The sequence below is a fragment of the Mobula birostris genome, chromosome 25, assembly GCF_030028105.1.
Source record: "Mobula birostris isolate sMobBir1 chromosome 25, sMobBir1.hap1, whole genome shotgun sequence".
Lineage (NCBI taxonomy): Eukaryota > Metazoa > Chordata > Chondrichthyes > Myliobatiformes > Myliobatidae > Mobula > Mobula birostris.
Window position 1 is genome coordinate 61,001,704 of NC_092394.1, and position 19,832 is coordinate 61,021,535.

The 19,832-nt window shown below is 41.5% G+C and overlaps 1 protein-coding gene across 1 annotated transcript in view; it reads right to left on the reverse strand.

Moving 5' to 3' along the window:
• The window catches only part of ddx51 (DEAD (Asp-Glu-Ala-Asp) box polypeptide 51), a 110,282-nt gene that overhangs the window by 31,526 nt on the left and 58,924 nt on the right, over positions 1-19,832 (reverse strand). Inside the window, exons 7-8 of the mRNA XM_072243726.1 lie at positions 18,851-18,922; positions 17,854-17,960 (exon numbers count right to left, since the gene is read on the reverse strand). Of these exons, the coding sequence (XP_072099827.1) occupies positions 17,854-17,960; positions 18,851-18,922 (179 nt within the window). The remainder of the gene's footprint in view (positions 1-17,853; positions 17,961-18,850; positions 18,923-19,832) is intronic.

Sequence of the window (19,832 nt, forward strand, 5' to 3'; positions counted from 1 at the left end):
ATTCGCGGAGAATGCAGCGGTAGCCAGGAGGCACACAGCATATCTTTAAGAAAAAAGCCAAAATAAACATGCTAATTAATTAGGTGCCACCTAGCACGTAATTGTCAACCCAGATCAGAGGCGATGTAATTGGCAATCACCTCTGACCTGCACCGACATTTACGTGCGCGGCAGCATCTAATTAATTAGCATGTTTATTTCGGCTTTTTTCTTAACGATGTACTGTGTGCCTCCCGGCTACCACTGCGTTCTTCGCAGCAATGTATCGGGTCGGCGGCCTGGAGGGTGGGGGCCACTGCACCACCCAGCCTGCGATGACTCAGTCTAACACACCATCATCAGTGTGCTCGGCGCTGTTTTCCCAATTCCGGTAAGTGATACTACACTGTACATACATTATTTCTACTTTATATAGGCTGTGTATTTTTACGTGTTATTTGGTAGATTTGGCAGCTTCATAGTTTAAAGGTTACTGGAGAGCGCATTTATGTCAACAGCGCTTGCGTGAGATTTTCTGCCGAGAGCGCTTGCGTGAGATTTTCGCTACGGAGATCTGTGCAGGCAGTCGTTGTAGACAAGTATTTCTACTTTATATAGGCTGTGTATTTATCATATCATTCCTGCTTTTACTATGTGCTATTTGGCATGATCTGGTATGTTATTTTTGGGTCTGCGAATGCTCACAAAATTTTCCCATATAAGTAAATGGTAATTGCTTCTTTGCTTTATGACATTTCGGCTTACGAACCGTTTCATAGGAACGCTCTACCTTCGGATGGCGGGGAAAACCTGTACTGTGCAAAAGTCTTAGACACTCTAGCTATATGTAAGTGCGAAAAGACTTCTGCACAGTACTGTACTTATCCAAGTTTCTCTTAAATTGGACCTGTATCCACCACTTCTGCTGACAGCTCGTTCTGCACTCTCACCAGCCTCTGAGTGAAGGTCACTCAGGTTCCCCTTAAATATTTCACTTTTCACCGGTAATCTATGAGCTCTAGCAATCCTCCAACTAATGACAACAGTGTACCCTCACCCATTTCTGTCGTATTACTACATCACTCAATTCTGTCTACTAGCCAACTTGGACCCTTCTATTGATTATCTTTCTAAAATCCCCCACCTCTCTCTCTCACTATGTGTAGACTTTGTTGCTAATATTTATCCATCTATCCACTTGCAAATTATTCTGTGTTACTCTTCATGAAATAAAGTATTTTAAAGATAGAAATGCTATATAAATATTGTATTTAATACTAAATAAAAGTCATTGTTTCCATCTACATTTCCTATCCTGTCTATCAAGGGAGATGGAACTTTCCAAACTGGAGCAAATGTGAATGGTAGTCTACCAAACTGATCATTTCTATTTCTGGTAACAACTATATATGAGCATTATTAATTAAAGCTAACATGAACAGGGAAATTTGCTGCATAATTCTACTTTCAGATGGTAGAATCTCAAACATAATGAGTTCCTCCCCCCCATTCTGTTGTGTAAAGAATATGTGCAGTGAACTATACTTGAGGTTTGAATTTAATGTGAAAGATTAAACTACTCCAAACTTTCCAAAACGTTGCAACAATTTAAACTCAAAATCTTAAACTAGCAAATGTGGAGGAAGAGCTCAGGGTGAAAGGTTGGAGTAAAAAGAAATTCTGAGACAGGTAAAATTAGTAATCTTGTAGTTAGGGATCCTCTTGGAAAGAGTGATCACAGTATGATTGAGCTTCTCATACAAATGGAGGGTGCAATAGTTCAATCTAAAACCAGTGTATTACACCTAAACAATGGAGAACAATGGAGGCTACAGTGGGATGAGGGAGGATTTGGTTAGTGTAGACTGTGAATACAGGCTATATGGTGAGATGGTTGAGGAACAGTGGAAGACTTTCAAAAAGATTTTTCATGCTGCTGAATAAAAGTATACTTCAGTTAAAAGCAAGGACAGTAAGGGTAGGGAGTGCCAGCCTTGCATAACTGAGGAAATAAGAGAAGGCATCAAACTAGAAGCTCGTGCATACAAAGTCGCCAAGAGTAGTGGGAAACTGGAAGATTGGAAAAACTTTAAAAACAAAGAACCACGAAGTGAGCAATAAAGAAAGAGAAACTAGATTATGAAAATAAACTAGCACAAAATATAAAAACCGATATTAAATTTTCATAATTATATAAAGCGGAAAAGGGTAGCTAAAGTGAATGTAAGGGGAATTGATATTGGGCAATGAGGAAATGGCAGAGGCTTTGAATGACTATTTGTGTCAGTCTTCACGCCAGAGGACACATCTAACAAGCCAAAGAGAGATGTTATGGATGAGATAGGAGGTGAGGACCTCAATACAATAGCTATTGCCAAAGAGGTAGTGCTCAGTCAATTTGTGGGTCTGAAGATAGACAAGTCCCCTGGTCCTGGTGGAATGCATCCCAGGGTACTGAAAGAAATGGCAGAAGTTACAGTAGTGGCTTTGGTGATAGTTTACCTAAATTCTCCGGACTCTGAGCAGTCCCGGCAGATTGGAAGATGGTGAATGTCACGCCACTGTTCCAAAAAGGATTGTAGGCAAAAGGCAGGTGACTATAGGCCAATTAGCTTAACATCTGTAGTTAGGAAAATGCTTAAAGCTATCATTAAGAAGAATGCATCTGGGAAAAAAATGGATCCATCAGGCAGACGCAGCATGGATTCAGCAAAGGCAGGTCCTGTTTGACAAACTTAATGAAGTTCTTTGAGGATATAATGAGTACAGTGGATAGAGCGGACCAGATGGACGTTATTTACTTGGATATGCAGAAGGTTTTTGATAAGGTGCCGCATAAAAGACTTATTCAGAAGATAAAGATACATAGAGTTGGAGTGATGTATTAGCATGGATAGAGGACTAGTTAACTAATAGAAAGTAGAGAATTGGGATATATTGATGTTACTCTGGTTGGCAATCAGTGGTGAGCAGTGTGCCGCAGGGGTCAGTGCTGGGCTTGCAACTGTTCACAATATACATTAACGAGATGGAAGTCTGAGTCTAAGTTTGCTGATTGAGTGGAAAAGCAAATTGTGCAGAAGGTACAGAGAGTCTACAGATAGGTAGATAGGTTAAGCGAGTGGGCAAGGGTCTGGCAGATGGCAATTAGTAAATGTGAGGTCATCTACTTTGAAGGAAAAATTAAAGAGCAGATTATTATTTAAACAGTTAAAAAAATTGCAGCGTGCTGCTGTGCAGAGGGACTGGGAATGCTTGTGCATGAATCACAAAAGGTTAGTTTGCAGGTGCAACAGGCTATCAAAAAGGCAAATGGAATGTTGGCCTCCATTGCTGGAGGGATTGAATTTAAGAGCAGGGAGATTATGCTGCAACTGTACAGGGTACTGGTGAGGCCGCATCTAGAGTACTGTGTGCAGTTCTGGTCTCCTTACTTGAGGAAGAATATACTGGCTTTGGAGGCAGTGCAGAGGAGGTTCACCAGGTTGATTCTAGAGATCTGGGGATTAGACTTTGAGGAAAGATTGAGTTCCCTGGGACTGTACTCTCTGGAATTCAGAAGAATGAGAGGAGATCTTACAGAAACATATAAAATTATGACAGGGATAGATAAGATAGAGGCAGGAAAGTTGTTTCCACTGGTAGGTGAGACTAGAACTAGGGAACATAGCCTCAAGGTTCAGGGAGTAGATTTGGGATGGAGATGAGGAGAAACTGCTTTTCCCAGAGGGTGGTAAATATATTTAAGACAAGGTTGGATAGATTTTTGCATAGTAGGGGGATTAAGGGTAATGGGGAAAAGGCAGGTGGGTGGAGATGAGTTCATGGCCAGATCAGCCATGACCTTATTGAATGGTGGAGCAGGCTCGATGGGCTAGATGGCCTACTTCTGCTCCTATTTCTTATGATTTAAAGAGTAAGAAATTGTGCCTTAGATGTCATGGGTAAAAAGCTAAAAGTCATGAGCTAATTTAACTAAGAAACAGTATTGAGGAAGGGCTGACTAAAACATTAAAGCAAAGAGTATATACAGGCATTCCCCCGCTTTTCGAACGTTCACTTTACGAAACCTCACTGTTACGAAAGACCTACATTAGTTCCCTGTTTTCGCTAACAGAAGGTGTTTTCAATGTTACGAAAAAACGCAGCGCATGAAAAAAAAATCAGCACGCGATAAAAGGCAGTGTGCTGCGCGCCCCGAACAGCCACTCCACCCTGGATCCGGAATGGCATTCTTGCTGGCATTGCTTAAACACATGCCTGTGAGCAGCCATTTGCAAGATGAGTTCTAAGGTATCGGAAAAGCCTAAAAGAGCTCGTAAGGGTGTTACACTTAGTGTAAAACGAGACATAATTAAGCGTTTTGGTTGTGGTGAACAAAGTAAGGACAAAGTGAGTTTGGCTTGTGGAAGCTGACGAAGATGATGTTGAAGAGGTTTTGGCATCCCATGACCAAGAACTGATAGATGAAGAGCTGATGCAATTGGAAGAGGAAAGGATAACAATTGAAATCCAATGAGTAATGATAAAGTACGACTTTAATTTTGGAAGGGTACGTAGGTTTAGAGCATATTTGCAGGATGGTTTGAGTGCTTACAAAGAACTGTATGATAGAAAAATGCACGAGGCTCAGCAGTCAAGCAAGCCTTCCACATCAGCCACAGCAGACGACAAACCTCGACCTTCGACATCGAGGCGGCCAGTCATAGGAGAAGATGAGCTGCCTGCCCTAATAGAAACAGATGACGATGAGATGACACCCCAGTGTCCCACCACCCCAACCCCCTGGGCCCCCAACAGATACCGATTCGCGGAGAATGCAGCGGTAGACGGGAGGCACACAGCACATCTTTAAGAAAAAAGCCGAAATAAACATGCTAATTAATTAGGTGCCACCCGGCACGTAAATGTCAGCCTAGATCAAAGGCGATGCAGCCTCTGATCTGGGCCGACAATTACGTGCCGGGCGGCACCTAATTAATTAGCATGTTTATTTCAGCTTTTTTCTTAAAGGTGTGCTGGATGCGTCCCGGCTACCGCTGTACCCCTGCATGCTTCGCAGCCCGGTATTGGTCGGCAGCCCATAGGGTGGGGGCCATTGCACCACCCCAACCTGCGACGACTCAGCCTAACACACCATCATCAGTGTGCTCGCTGTCTTCCCAATTCCAGTAAGTGATACTACACTGTACAGACATTATTTCTACTTTATATCGGCTGTGTATTTTTACGTGTTATTTGGTATGATTTGGCAGCTTCATAGCCTAAACGTTACTGGAGAGAGTGTTTTGCCAAGAGCGCTTGCACCTTGTTTTTGCCGAGAGTGCTTGCATGAGATTTTCGCTACAGAGAACAGTGCAGGCAATCGTTGTAGTATTTCTACTTTATATAAGCTGTGTATTTATCATATCATTCCTGCTTTTACTATACATTACTGTTATTTTAGGTTTTAAGTGTTATTTGGCATGATTTGGTAGGTTATTTTTGGGTCTGCGAACGCTCACAGATTTTTCCCATATAAATGAATGGTAATTGCTTCTTTGCTTTACGACATTCCAGCTTACGAACCTGTACAGGTTTCCCCCGCCATCCGAAGGTAGAGCATTCCTATGAAACGGTTTGTAAGCGGGAAATTCCACAAGCCAAACTCACTTTGTCCTTACTTCGTTCACCACGATCGAAACACTTAATTATGTCTAGTTTTACGCTAAGTGTAACACCCTTACGAGCTCTTTTAGGCTTTTCCGATACCTTATAACTCATCTTGCAAACGGCTGCTCATAGGCATGTGTTTAAGCAATGCCAGAGAGAATGCCGTTCCAAATCCGGGGGAGAGCGGCTGCACGGCACGCTGCCTTTTATCGCGCGCTGATTTTTTTTTTGCGCGCTGCCTTTTGTTGTAACAGCGAAAACACCTTCTATTAGTGAAAACAGGGAACTAATGTAGGTCTTTCATAACAGTGAGGTCTCATAAAGCGAACGTTTGAAAAGTGGGGGAAACCTGTACCGCCATCTGAAGGTACAGCGTTCCTATGAAACGGTTCGTAAGTCGAAATGTCGTAAAGCGAAGAAGCAATTACCATTTATTTATATGGGAAAATTTTGTGAGTGTTTGCAGACCCAAAAATAACCTACCAAATCATGCCAAATAACACATAAAAACAAAAATAACAGTAACATATAGTAAAAGCAGGAATGATATGATAAGGACACAGCCTATATAAAGTAGAAATACTTTTCCACAATCATTACAGCACTGTTCTCCGTAGCGAAAATCTCACGCAAGCGCCGTCAGCTGAAAATCTCATGCAAGCACCGTCAGCAGAAAATCTCATGCAAGTGCTGTCTGCAAAAACATGGCGCAAGAGCTCTCCAGTAACCTTTCAGCTATGAAGCTGCCAAATCATACCAAACAACACGTAAACATACACAGCCGATATAAGGTAGAAATAATGTATGTACAGTGTAGTAACACTTACCGGAATCGGGACAGCACCGAGCGCACTGATGATGGTGTGTTAGACTGAGTCGTCGCAGATTGGGTGGTGCAGCGGCCCCCACCCTCCAGGCCGCCGAGCGATACATTGCCGTGAAACATGCAGGGGTGCAGCGGTAGCCAGGAGGCACAAAGCACACCTTTAAGAAAAAAGCCGAAATAAACATGCTAATTAATTAGGTGCCGCCTAGCACATAATTGTCACCCAGATCAGTGCCGAATTCCGATTGCGTCGTCTCTGATCTGGGCGGACAATTACGTGTCGGGCGGCACCTAATTAATTAGCATGTTTATTTTAGCTTTTTTCTTAAAGATGTGCTGTGTGTCTCCCGGCTACTGCTGCATTCTCCACGAATCGGTATCTGTCCACAGCCTGGGTGTTGGGGTGGTGGGACACTGGGGTGTCATCTCGTCGTCTGTTTCCATTAGAGCAGGCAGCTCATCTTCTCCTATGACTGGCCGCCTCGATGTCGAAGGTCGAGGTTCGTCGTCTGCTGTGGCTGATGTGGAAGGCTTGCTTGACTGTTGAGCCTCGCGCATTTTTCTATCATACAGTTCTTTGTAAGGACTCAAACCATTTTGCAAATATCCCCTAAACCTACGTACCCTTTCAAAATTAAAGTCGTACTTTATCATTGCAGCAAAAATCTCACGCAGTTGCTTCACGTTCAGTTCGCTACTGCATTCGGTTTCGATTGTTATCCTTTCTTCTTCCAATTGCATCAGCTCTTCATCTATCAGTTCTTGGTCATAGGATGCCAAAACCTCTTCAACATCATCTTCGTCAGCTTCCACAAGCCAAACTCACTTCGTCCTTGCTTTGTTCATCACGACCGAAACGCTTAATTATGTCTAATTTTACGCTAAGTGCAACACCCTTACAAGCTCTTTTAGGCTTTTCCGATACCATAGAACTCATCTTGCAAACGGCTGCTCACAAGCAATGCTGGCGAGAATGCAGTTCCGAATCCGGGGGAGAATGGCTGCTCGGGGCGCGCGCTGCTTTTATTGCGCACTGATTTTTTTATCGCACACTGCTTTTTTTTCGTAACAGTGAAAACACCTTCTGAAAGCAAAATCAGGGAACTAATGTAGGTCTTTCGTTACAGTGAGGTTTTGTAAAGCGAACGTTCGTAAAGCAGGGGACACCTGTATTCCAAATGAACACTATTTATATGTTTGCGTTAAGGAACAAAATGAATAAATTACAGGTATATATTCAACTTGGAGACAATCACAAATAGCTAATACTGATGTAGATCTGCAAGAGGGTCATGCTGTTGACTAATGTATTGAACAACAAGATTTACAAGAAAGATATAGATATATTGTGGTGGTAGGGGATTTTAATTTTCCATACATTGATTGGGACTCCCATACTGTTAGGGGTCTAGATGGTTTAGAGTTTGTAAAATGTGTTCAGGAAAGTTTTCCAAATCAGTATATAGAGGGACCAACTAGAGGGGATGCAATATTGGATCTCCTGTTAGGAAACGAATTAGGGCAAGTGACAGAAGTCTGTGTAGGGGAGCACTTTGGTTGCAGTGATCATAACACCATTAGTTTCAATTTGCATGGACAAGGATAGATCTGGTCCTAGGGTTGAGGTTCTGAACTGGAAGAAGGTCAAATTTGAAGAAATGAGAAAGGATCTAAAAAGCGTGGATTGGGACAGGTTGTTCTCTGGCAAAGATGTGATTGGTAGGTGGGAAGCCTTCAAAGGGGAAATTTTGAGAGTGCAGAGTTTGTATGTTCCTGTCAGGATTAAAGGCAAATTGAATAGGAATAAGGAACCTTGGTTCTCAAGGGATATTGCAACTCTGATAAAGAAGAAGAAGGAGTTGTACGACATGTATAGGAAACAGGGGGTAAATATGGTGCTTGAGGAGTATAAGAAGTGCAAGAAAATACTTAAGAAAGAAATCAGGAGGGCTAAAAGAAGACATGAGGTTGCCTTGGCAGTCAAAGTGAAGGATAATCCAAAGAGCTTTTACAAGTATGTTAAGAGCAAAAGGATTGTAAGGGATAAAATTGGTCCTCTTGAAGATCAGTGTGGTCAGCTTTGTGCGGAACCAAAGGAAATGGGGGAGATCTTAAATAGGTTTTTTGCGTCTGTATTTACTAAGGAAGCTGGCATGAAATCTATGGAATTGAGGGAATCAAGTAGTGAGACCATGGAAACTGTACAGATTGAAAAGGAGGAGGTGCTTCCTGTCTTGAGGAAAATTAGAGTGGATAAATCCCTGGGACCTGACAGAGTGTTCCCTCGGACCTTGAAGGAGACTAGTGTTGAAATTGCGGAGGCCCTGGCAGAAATATTTAAAATGTCGCTGTCTACGGGTGAAGTGCTGGAGGATTGGAGAGTGGCTCACGTTGTTCCGTTGTTTAAAAAAGGATCGAAAAGTAATCCGGGAAATTATAGGCCGGTGAGTTTAACGTCAGTAGTAGGTAAGTTATTGGAGGGAGTACTAAGAGATAGAATCTACAAGCATTTGGATAGACAGGGGCTTATTAGGGAGAGTCAATATGGCTTTGTGCGTGGTAGGTCATGTTTGACCAATCTGTTGGAGTTTTTCGAGGAGGTTACCAGGAAAGTGGATGAAGGGAAGGCAGTGGATATTGTCTACATGGACTTCAGTAAGGCTTTTGACAAGGTCGGAAAATTCAGTCGCTAGGTATACATGGAGAGGTGGTAAGTTGGATTAGATACTGGCTCGATGGAAGAAGCCAGAGAGCGGTGGTAGAGAATTGCTTCTCTGAGTGGAGGCCTGTGACTAGTGGTGTGCCACAGGGATCAGTGCTGGGTCCATTGTTATTTGTCATCTATATCAATGATCTGGATGATAATGTGGTAAATTGGATCAGCAAGTTTGCTGATGATACAAAGATTGGAGGTGTAGTAGACAGTGAGGAAGGTTTTCAGAGCCTGCAGAGGGACTTGGACCAGCTGGAAAAATGGGCTGAAAAATGGCAGATGGAGCTTAATACTGACAAGTGTGAGGTATTGCACGTTGGACGGACAAACCAACGTAGAACATGCAGGGTTAATGGTAAGGCACTGAGGAGTGCAGTGGAACAGAGGGATCTGGGAATACAGATACAAAATTCCCTAAAAGTGGCGTCACAGGTAGATAGGGTCGTAAAGAGAGCTTTTGGTACATTGGCCTTTATTAATCAAACTATTGAGTATAAGAGCTGGAATGTTATGACGAGGTTGTATAAGGCATTGGTGAGGCCAAATCTGGAGTATTGTGTTCAGTTTTGGTCACCAAATTACAGGAAGGATATAAATAAGGTTGAAAGAGTGCAGAGAAGGTTTACAAGGATGTTGCCAGGACTTGAGAAACTCAGTTACAGAGAAAGGTTGAATAGGTTAGGACTTTATTCCCGGAGCGTAGAAGATTGAGGGGAGATTTGATAGAGGTATATAAAATTATGATGGGTATAGATAGAATGAATGCAAGCAGGCTTTTTCCACTGAGGCAAGGGGAGAAAAAAACCCGAGGACATGGGTTAAGGGTGAGGGGGGAAAAGTTTAAAGGGAACATTAGGGGGGTCTTCTTCACACAGAGAGTGGTGGGAGTATGGAATGAGCTTGCAGACAAGGTGGTAAATGCGGGTTCTTTTTTAACAGTTAAGAATAAATTGGACAGATACATGGATGGGAGGTGTATGGAGGGATATGGTCCGTGTGCAGGTCAGTGGGACTAGGCAGAAAATGGTTTGGCACAGCCAAGAAGGGCCAAAGGGCCTGTTTCTGTGCTGTAGTTTCTATGGTTCTATGGTTCTATATGGTAGAGGATGAGGAGCACCCAAATGATGAAGACTTAAACATTTCAACAATAAAGGTGCACAAAGTGTTTTTTTAAAAATTAAAGTTTAGGACTTCAACAGGAGTAACTTGATCAGCCTTTGGTAGTGACTGTGCAGTGGTAGGATAAAACATGATCATGAGACATAGGAGCAAAATTAGACCATGCTCCACCATTTCATCGTGGCTGATTTATTATCCTTCTCAGCAGTAGCCTCCCCTGCATTCAGGACACCTTTAAAGGCGATGCCTCAAAAATGGCGACATCCATCATTCAGGGCCCCCATCACCCAGGACATGCCCTCTTCTTATTGCTACCACCAAGAAGCTTGAACATACACAATCACTATTTCAGCAACATCTTCTTTCCCTCTAGCATCAGATTTCTGATTGGACAATGAACCCATAAACACTATTTTTTCCTTCTCTTTTTGCGCTACTTATTGAATTTAATTTTCTTTTTTAATATATATGCTTCTTATTGTAATTTATAGTTTTTAGTATTATGTATTGCAGTGCACTGCTTCAGCCAAACAACAACTTTCGTGACATATGCCAGTGATATTAAATCTGATTATGATTTCCATTCCCCTTTCTTCTCCTTACTAATCAAGAACAAACCAGCCTCATTTTAAATATACCCTATGACTTGGCCTCCACAACCAGCTGTGGCAATTAATACCAGAGATTCACCATCCTCTGCCTATAGAAACCCTTCCTCATTTAAGTTGTAAAGGGATGTTCTTGTATTCTGAGGCGGTGCCCTCTGCCTGGTCTTAAGACTCCCCCACAACAGAAGACATCCTCTCTACCTATATATTTGGCCTTTCAATAGCTGATAGGTTTCAATGGGATCCCCCATTATTCTTCTAAACTACACTAAGTAAAGGCACAGTGGCATCAAACATTCTTCACAAGTTAACCCTTTTATTACTGGAATCATTCTCATGAACCTCCTCCGGATTATGTCCAATGACAGCACATCCTTTCTCCGATATGAGGCCTAAGACTGCTCAGAATATTCCAAGTGTGATCTGATTAATGTCTTATAAAGCCTCAGGATTACATCCTTGCTTTTATACTCTAGTCCTCTCAAAATGAATGCTAACGTTGCATTTGTTTTCCTTACCACTGACTCAACCTTTAAGTTAACCTTTACGGAATCCTGCACAAGGACTCCCAAGTCCATTTGCACCTCTGATTTATAAATTTGTTCCCCATTTAGAAAATAATCTATGCCTTTATTCCTTCTACCAAAATACAAAATCATGCACTTCCCTACACTGTATTTCATATGTCATTTATTTGTCCATTCTCCTAAACTGTCCAAGTCCTTCTACAGACTCCCTGCTTATTCAATGCTACCTGCCTCTCCACCTTATATTTGTATCATCTGCAAACATGGCCATAAAGCCAAAAATATATAATGCAAATATTATGCAAGCATGTAGATTTATGGAAGTACAAACATATTTTAATTCTTGTATATATTGGGGAACATGAACTAGATCTTGTCAGAAATATGGGAATAAATATGGGAATGTTCAAGATAATTTTCTGTAACAAAGATTCAGAACCAATAAGACATCAGGCAATTTTACATTTAGAGTTGAATAATGAAACAAGTTTAGCTTACTTGACTGCATACGATGTTTATTGAGAAATTTGTCCCCCCTAAACTGGGCAAATCTATTTATGGTTAAAATAGTGTTAGATCAGCAGAAGGAATTCAGAAAATAACTTGACCTGATTTAAAAAAAATCATTTCTATTCTCAAGGAGCCACAAAAAAATAGAACGTTGAACTAAAGGAAAAAAATGTAAAAATAAATCCAGCCAATGTAAATAAAGCATGCAATAACAGTTGTAGTCCATGGCTGTGAGGTTGAGAGTAATAAAAGTATTTGTTAAGAATATTAAATATTTTAACAACTTTATTGTAAAATAATGGGTGGTCAGGCACAAAGTGAGCCCTTTCACTATATCACAATGGTAAAATGGATACAGCGCCATTTTGAGGGATTACTGCATTCTCTCTATTTCACAGGAGACATGACTCACTCCAGACACATTGGATACAGCACTCAAACTACCAGATAGTTGGAACTGCTGATTCACTGAAGACAACTGGTGAGGGTCTGTGTTTCATGATAAACTCTTCTTGGTGTTCAAAAGAGGAGTCTTGTCGCACTCTTATTCTCCCAACCTGGAACATCTAATGATTACTGTGAGAGTTCTCCGTGATCCTCATAGCAGTCTACATACTGTATTGTATGCCACAATTAGTAAACAAGAAAAAGCCTACCCCAACACCTTTTAAATCATTGCCAGGAACTTGAAGGTTCACTTGTAGAAATTAACACCACATTATCATCAATATATCACCCACAGCACCAGGGGTCCCAACACACTCAACCACTGCTACACCACCATCAGGAATGCCTACTGTTCCATCTCTAAACAACATCTCAGGAAATCTGAACTTCTGACTATCATCTTCCTACTTGCATGTAGGCAGAGACCACAGAGCAAGGCTCCAGAGGTAAGAACAGCAATGAGGTGGTCGGGGAAGGCGAAGGAGCAGCTATGGGACTGCTCCAAGTTGATGGACTGGACCATGTTCAAGGACTCTGATGATCCGAACGAATAAGCCACAGTGGTCATGAATTTTACAAAGTCACTCATGGATGAGTATGCCCCACAAAAACATTCAGAGTCTTCCCCAATCAGAAGCCCTGGATGAACCAAGACATCCATAATCTGCTGAGTGCCTGATCAGTGGCATTCAAGTCTAGCAACCAAATTAAAAACAAGGGATCCAGGTATGATCTCCAGAAAACCATCTCACATACGAAGTGGCAACTCTGGATCAAACTTGAATCACAGGAGGATACTTGAGTGCTGTGGCAGGGTTGACTGCTATCACCTACGACAAAGTAAAACCAAGCTGCATATGTGACAACAAGGTTTCGCTCCCAGGTGAGCTGATCGCCTTTTATGCTTGCTCTGACTGACAGAACATGGAGACACCTTCTGAAGCTCAACAGCCCCTGATGACCCTGTGATTTCAGTCTCTGAGACTGATGTGAGAGCATCCATCGGGGGGTGAACCAACAAAAAGATTGTGCCCGGACCATGTACTTTGCTTTGGGAGTTTGAGGTACTCGTCTGCTTCAAGCAGGCTTCGATCATACTAGTGCCCAAGAAGAATGTGGTAACGTGCATCAATGACTATCGTTCGGCAGCACTTAAATCCACTGTAATGAAGTACTTTTGAAAGGTTGGTAATAAAACATATTATTTAGCTTAGAAAAATAGAGGGCTAAGGGTTACCCTCGTTAACTTCTAAAATAAGTACATGTTCAGCACAGCATCGTGGGCCAAAGGGCTTGTGTTGTGCTGTGGGTTTTCTATGTTTCTAACTCCTGCCTGAGGGGTGACTTGGATCTACTCCAATGTGCCTATCAGCACAGATCAACAGTAAATGCCATTTCATTGGCTCTTCATTCAATCCTGGAACATCTAGACAGTAAAGATACATACATCAGGATGCTCTTCTTTGACTACAGCTCTGCATTCAACACTACCCCCTCAAACTAATCAATAAACTTCAAAACCTAAGTCTCAATATCTCCTTGTGCAACTGGATCCTTGATTTCCTCATTTGCAGATCCAAGTCAGTTTGGATTGGCAACAACATCTCCTCCACAATCACCATCAGCACAGGTACACCACAAAGCCCCCTGCTCTATTTGTTTTATACTTATGACTGTGTAGCTAAGTACAGCTCTAATGCCATCGTTAAGTTTGCTGACGACACCACCGCTGTTGAACAAATCAAAGGTGGCGATGAAACAGCATATCGAGGGAGATTTAAAATCTGTCTGAATGCTGCCACAACAGCAACCTCTCACTCAATGTCAGCAAAAGCAAAGAGCTGGTTATTGACCATAGGAGGAGGAAACCAGAGGTCCACGTGCCAGATCTCATCAGCGGATCAGAGATGGAGAGGATCAGCTACTTTAAAATCCTCAGCATTATCATTTCAGACGATCTGTCCCGGGTCCAGCACATTAAATGCCATGTCATCTAAAACTTTGACAAACTTCTATAGACGTGCAGTGGGGAGTATACAGACTGGTATGGAAACAACAATACCCTTGAATGGAAAGGCCGACAAATAGTAGTGGATATAGCCCAGTCCTTCAGAGGTAAAGCCCTCCCCACCATCGAGCACATCTACAAGGAATGCAGGCACAGGAAAGCAGTATCCATCATCAGTGACCTCAACCACCCAGGCCATACTCTCTTCGGGACACCAAAAGCACTGATCTCATTTTATTTTCCCCATATTTACATCAATTCTCCTCAAATCTCATCACTCATTACAAACTACGGGTAAATCACAGTGGCTAATTTACCTAGCACTCGCATGCCTTTGTAATGTGGAAGGAAACCTGCATAATTACAGGGTCAATGTGCAAACTCTGCACATTCAGCACTGAAGGTCAGAATGAAACCCGGATCCCTGGATCTTGAAATTTGAGGGAACCATTCTTATCAGATGTACAGTCTACAAAAAGTACTAGATACAGCCCAGTGCATCATTGCCAAAGCCCTCCCCACTATCTACAAAATAATGCAGCATCCATCATCAAGGACCCCACCATCCAGGTCTTGCTCTCTTTTCGCTGCTGCATTGGGCAGGAGGTATTGGAGCCGTTAAGTTCCACACCACCAGGTTCAGCAACAGTTATTATCCTTCACCTATCAGGCTTCTGAACCGGCATGGATAATCTCACTCACCTCAACAACGAAATGATTCTACAACCTAAGGACTCTACAACTCATGTTCTCAGTTTTATTTACCAACTTTATTTATTTGTTTATTATTATTATTTTGTATTTGCACAGATTGTCTTTTCCACATTAGTTGTTTGATCGTATTGTATTTCTTTCCTCTATTGTGAACATCTTCAAGAAAATGAATCTCAAGTAGTACATTTAAAAACGCAAACGCGAGGAAATCTTCAGATGCTGGAAATTCAAGCAACACACATCAAAGTTGCTGGTGAACGCAGCAGGCCAGGCAGCATCTCTAGGAAGAGGTACAGTCGACGTTTCGGGCCAAGACCCCTCGTCCTGACCTGCTGCGTTCACCAGCAACTTTGATGTGTGTCTGGTCTGCTGCGTTCACCAGCAACTTTGATGTGTGTCTGGTCTGCTGCGTTCACCAGCAACTTTGATGTGTGTTGCTCAAGTAGTACATGGTGACTTTGATAATAAATTTACTTTGACTTTGAGATGCACCAACCACTATGTTGCCTTGTTTCTGATCAATGATGATCCCCAGCATAATACTGGGGTACTCAGTGATAGTACTGCTGCAGGTTAAAGATAATCAAATTGATGATAGCCATTGCCTGACATGTGACATACTAACGTTATATGCAACTTACTAGCCCATGCTTGAGTACTCTATTTGTCTTGGAATACTTCAGTTTTGCTGATGAGTAAGAGCATTTTCTGACAATTTGCTACAGGCTGAGTAAACTGGCAAGCTTTAAATGGATGCATCATACCTGGAAAATATTTCACAATACTGGTTAGCTAGCTGTAGTGGAAGAGCTGCCTAAAGGTTCAATTAGTTCTAGGGCATGTCTTTACCACCACATCAAGATTTTGTCAGATCCCATTACGTTTATCTGAATTACCATTCTAACTGGTTGCATCACCAAGTGGTAAGGAGAGGTCGATGCACAGGAGTGGAAAAAGCTGCAGAGGGTTGTAAACTCCAGCTCCATTATAGGCAATAATCTCCGCAGCAGCTAGAGTATTTCCAAAATGCAATGCCTCAAGAAGATGACATCCATCATTAAGGACTCACATCACCCAGTACACGCCATCTTCTCATTACTACCATCAGAAAGGAGATACAGGTCCCTGAAGATACACACTCAATGTTTTAGGAACAGCTTCTTCCCCTTCAACAACAGATTTCTGAAAGGTCAGTAAACTCATGAACACTACATTGCCATTTTTGCTCTTTTTTCACTATTTATTATTTATATATATATATATTTGTTACTGATATTTATAGCATATGTTATGTATTTCACTGTAATGTTGCCATAAGACAAATTTCATGACATATACTCAGTGGCCATTTTATTAAGTAAACCTGTATACCCGCTTGCTAATGCAAATATCTAATCAGCCAATCATGTGGCACTCATTCAGTGCATAAAAGCATGCGGACATGGTCAAAAGGTTCAGTTGTTCATACCAAACATCAGAATGAGGAAGAAATGGGACTTTGACTGTGGAATGATTGTTGGTGACAGATGGGGTAGTTTGAGTAGCTACAAAACTGCTGATCTCCTGAGATTTTTACACACAGCAGTCTGTAGAGTTTTCAGAGATAAACAAACAAAAACACATTGAATGAGTAGCGATTCTGTGTGCAAAAGTGCCTTGTTTATGAGAGTCATCAGAGGAGAATGGCCAGACTGGTTCAAGCTGACAGGAAGGCGACAATAACTCAAATAACCACATGTTACACAGTGGTGTGCAAAAGAGAAGAGCATCTCTGGCATACACTCGGTGGCCACTTTATTAGATACAAGGGGGATAAAGTGGCCACTGAGTATATACATACTTCTTATTGTAATTACCATATATTTTACTAATTGCACAGTACTGCTACCACAAACCAAATTTCACGGCATTTGTCAGTGATAATAACCCCGATTCTGATTCTGCAGAATCTAAGTGCTCCCTATCAACATCTGTTATCGCATGGAATGACTCAAGCCAGTTGGCTTTTGTGATGGTTGAACCTCAGGAAGAACCAAAATGGTTCCCGGCACTTCTGGCTACAAATGCTTCAGCACAGGTTTTGACACTTGCATGCTCTCGCCCATCATTGAAGATGCTTACAGTATGTCCTTGGAGCCTTTTCTCTGATCACTCTTATCTAAACCATTTGTTTGGTATGACAACAGAGTGTGGGATCACTAAGCAATGCCTTTTAAATGCTACTTTTGTTCTTTGGCCAATGTACCCTTGAGCAGTAGGTTCCAGCTAGCAGCTCATTGCCTGGTCTTGCTTCTGCAATGCTCACTGAACCAAAGTTGATCCCTGGTAATGGTGGACCAAGGGATTGTTGGGGAAGACATTTTTGCTGCTGCTGGCTCACTTCACCTCTATCTAAATTTAGCATACTAGGACAGCCATACAAAACAGAGGGTGCCTGCTGTTAGCTAGTACACAGGCAACCAAAATATGGAATATGCAAGGTGAAGCAGGAGAGTGAGTAGGGTTGGTGATGTTAACAAATTCAAGGAGGAACATAAATTTAGGAATGAATGAGGGTACTAAAGATAGAGAATAGAACGCAATTTTCTTTCAAACGTTAGACATAGTCAGGTGCAGTGAAATCATTTTTCTTGAACATACACATTCCTGAGATATAAATCTATTCTACTGCTAGTTATATTAGTATATTTGAATCTTATTAATTTGGTAGAATTTCCAAAACAAAACATGCAAAAGTTAGAAATACTTACGTATGTTCAACAAGAGAGGACTGCTCCACAGCAAAGGGTTTTTGTCCAGCAATGATTACTACTCTTAAGTCTATGCCTTCAGCGTAGGTATTGAAAATCTTAAACACCTAAAGATAATCATTTAAATTAAGGAAAGAGAATTATTTGAATTTTTCAAATTTATTAGTTGGTATGATGCATGATTTCCTAGCCTCCCATCTGATCTGTTCCTATAAAAAGAAATTAGCACATAGAGCTGAAGTTAAGCAGGGATGATAATGCATGCCCACATCAAGGGATCTGAGATAGCAGGAGGTGACTTAATTTCCCCCAAGTGTTACCTTGTGGGGCACATAAGAGCACCACCTGGCCTTGCTACAGCAAGTATTTAACAACTGGAGCTACTTACATCACCATAGTAAGTCATTTCCCACAGTGGGTGTGTTGCCAAACTCCGCAGTACAAAGACAGACTTTCTAACCTGGAAAATGTGATTAATGACTAAAAAGTCCAGGCTTGAGCTAGTATCTTTTCACACTGAAAACCTTATAGAATTGGCAACTCTTGAGAACCTGTGGATTTGATTGAAAACTGGAACTAAAAGAAAACTAACAAAACTGAAAAATGAACATTTTCAATGTTTTGCATCCTTTTCCATTACAAAAAAATTAAGTACAGAATGAGTTAGCTTTTACGAAGCAATTACTTTCTGCTTACTGACTATATTTTGCTCTCTTTACTTCCTGAGCCATTCACGATATGATTCTTCGCCAGTGATGATCACTGGTCGATGGTTAATGGCTTGTAACAGCAGCTTTGGATAATTCTCCTTCACTTGGGGGCTTTGCTGTGACGTGGTAAGCTTTGAATTCTAATCCATACTTTATCCCACTGGCTAGGGTCCCAAATATACTACATGGCCCACAACACCAACTTATCAATACAACCCACAGAACCTGTTGTCATCAGATTTCTACAAAGTAGATGCAAAATAACTTGAGTACCATCTCTTCTTTACCTGTAGAGCAAGTTCTTTAGTAGGCAATAAGGCCAAGGCTCGAACTCTGCACACTGCACAGCCCATCAATGCCTGTAAATGGACCCAAAGATTAATTTGAAGTATAGAATGAATGCATAAATGATGAATTGCAATCTCAGAACAACCTAAAGAAAATAAACTATTTTTGAACATTAGTCACTCTGGGAATATAGGCTGGCAATCTGCACATAATAAACTGATAAACGGCACTGGGGTAATAACTAAATATTTTCCCCCAGTGGTGCTGAGTAAAGGATTGGCCAAGAGACTACAATGAAATTTGCTCCTCATCAAAATTATACTGTGGAACTTTTTACGTCCAATTGAATGGTTGGATAGATCTCAATTAACCAGTTGTCATGCACAACTGTGTCAGGGTAGATTATGTTCTGAGATCTCTGGATCAATTATTTGAACACACAATGTGAACTTGAGGCAACAGTCAGTATCTGCTTGGCAGTGCATCTTGGTCAATAAGAAGTTCACAAACATGACAGCATGCTGTCTACAACACAGTTACCTGCAGTATAATAAATAGGTAGCAAGGGATTACATTTAATTTGATGCTGTTTATCTGACATCAGAATGCTAACTACTAAAGCAGACAGCAAACAGGATTTTTAGTCCACAGTCTTCTCCAAGGACCAGGGACAAATTGTGCCATTATGGGACCTGCCTAGTTTAGTTAATCTGCCAGGGCAAAACACAGGTTTGAATGCCATTTGCCTTGGCAAGATTATTACTAAAATGGAAACCATCTGAACAAGGGTACTTCACAAGGGCCATGAAGAAGTTAAGTTTAAGCTGAATGGTCATTGTTGGAATGGGACAGACCTAGAGTGGAGAGCTTGAAGTTTTCACTCAAGAGACTTCAGCAAGGAGAGGCGAAGGCTAAGAAAAGTTTCCAGTAAGTTTCCTTCTTTCTTATTACACAGTTAAAAAGCAATGGGAATGCCAGTCA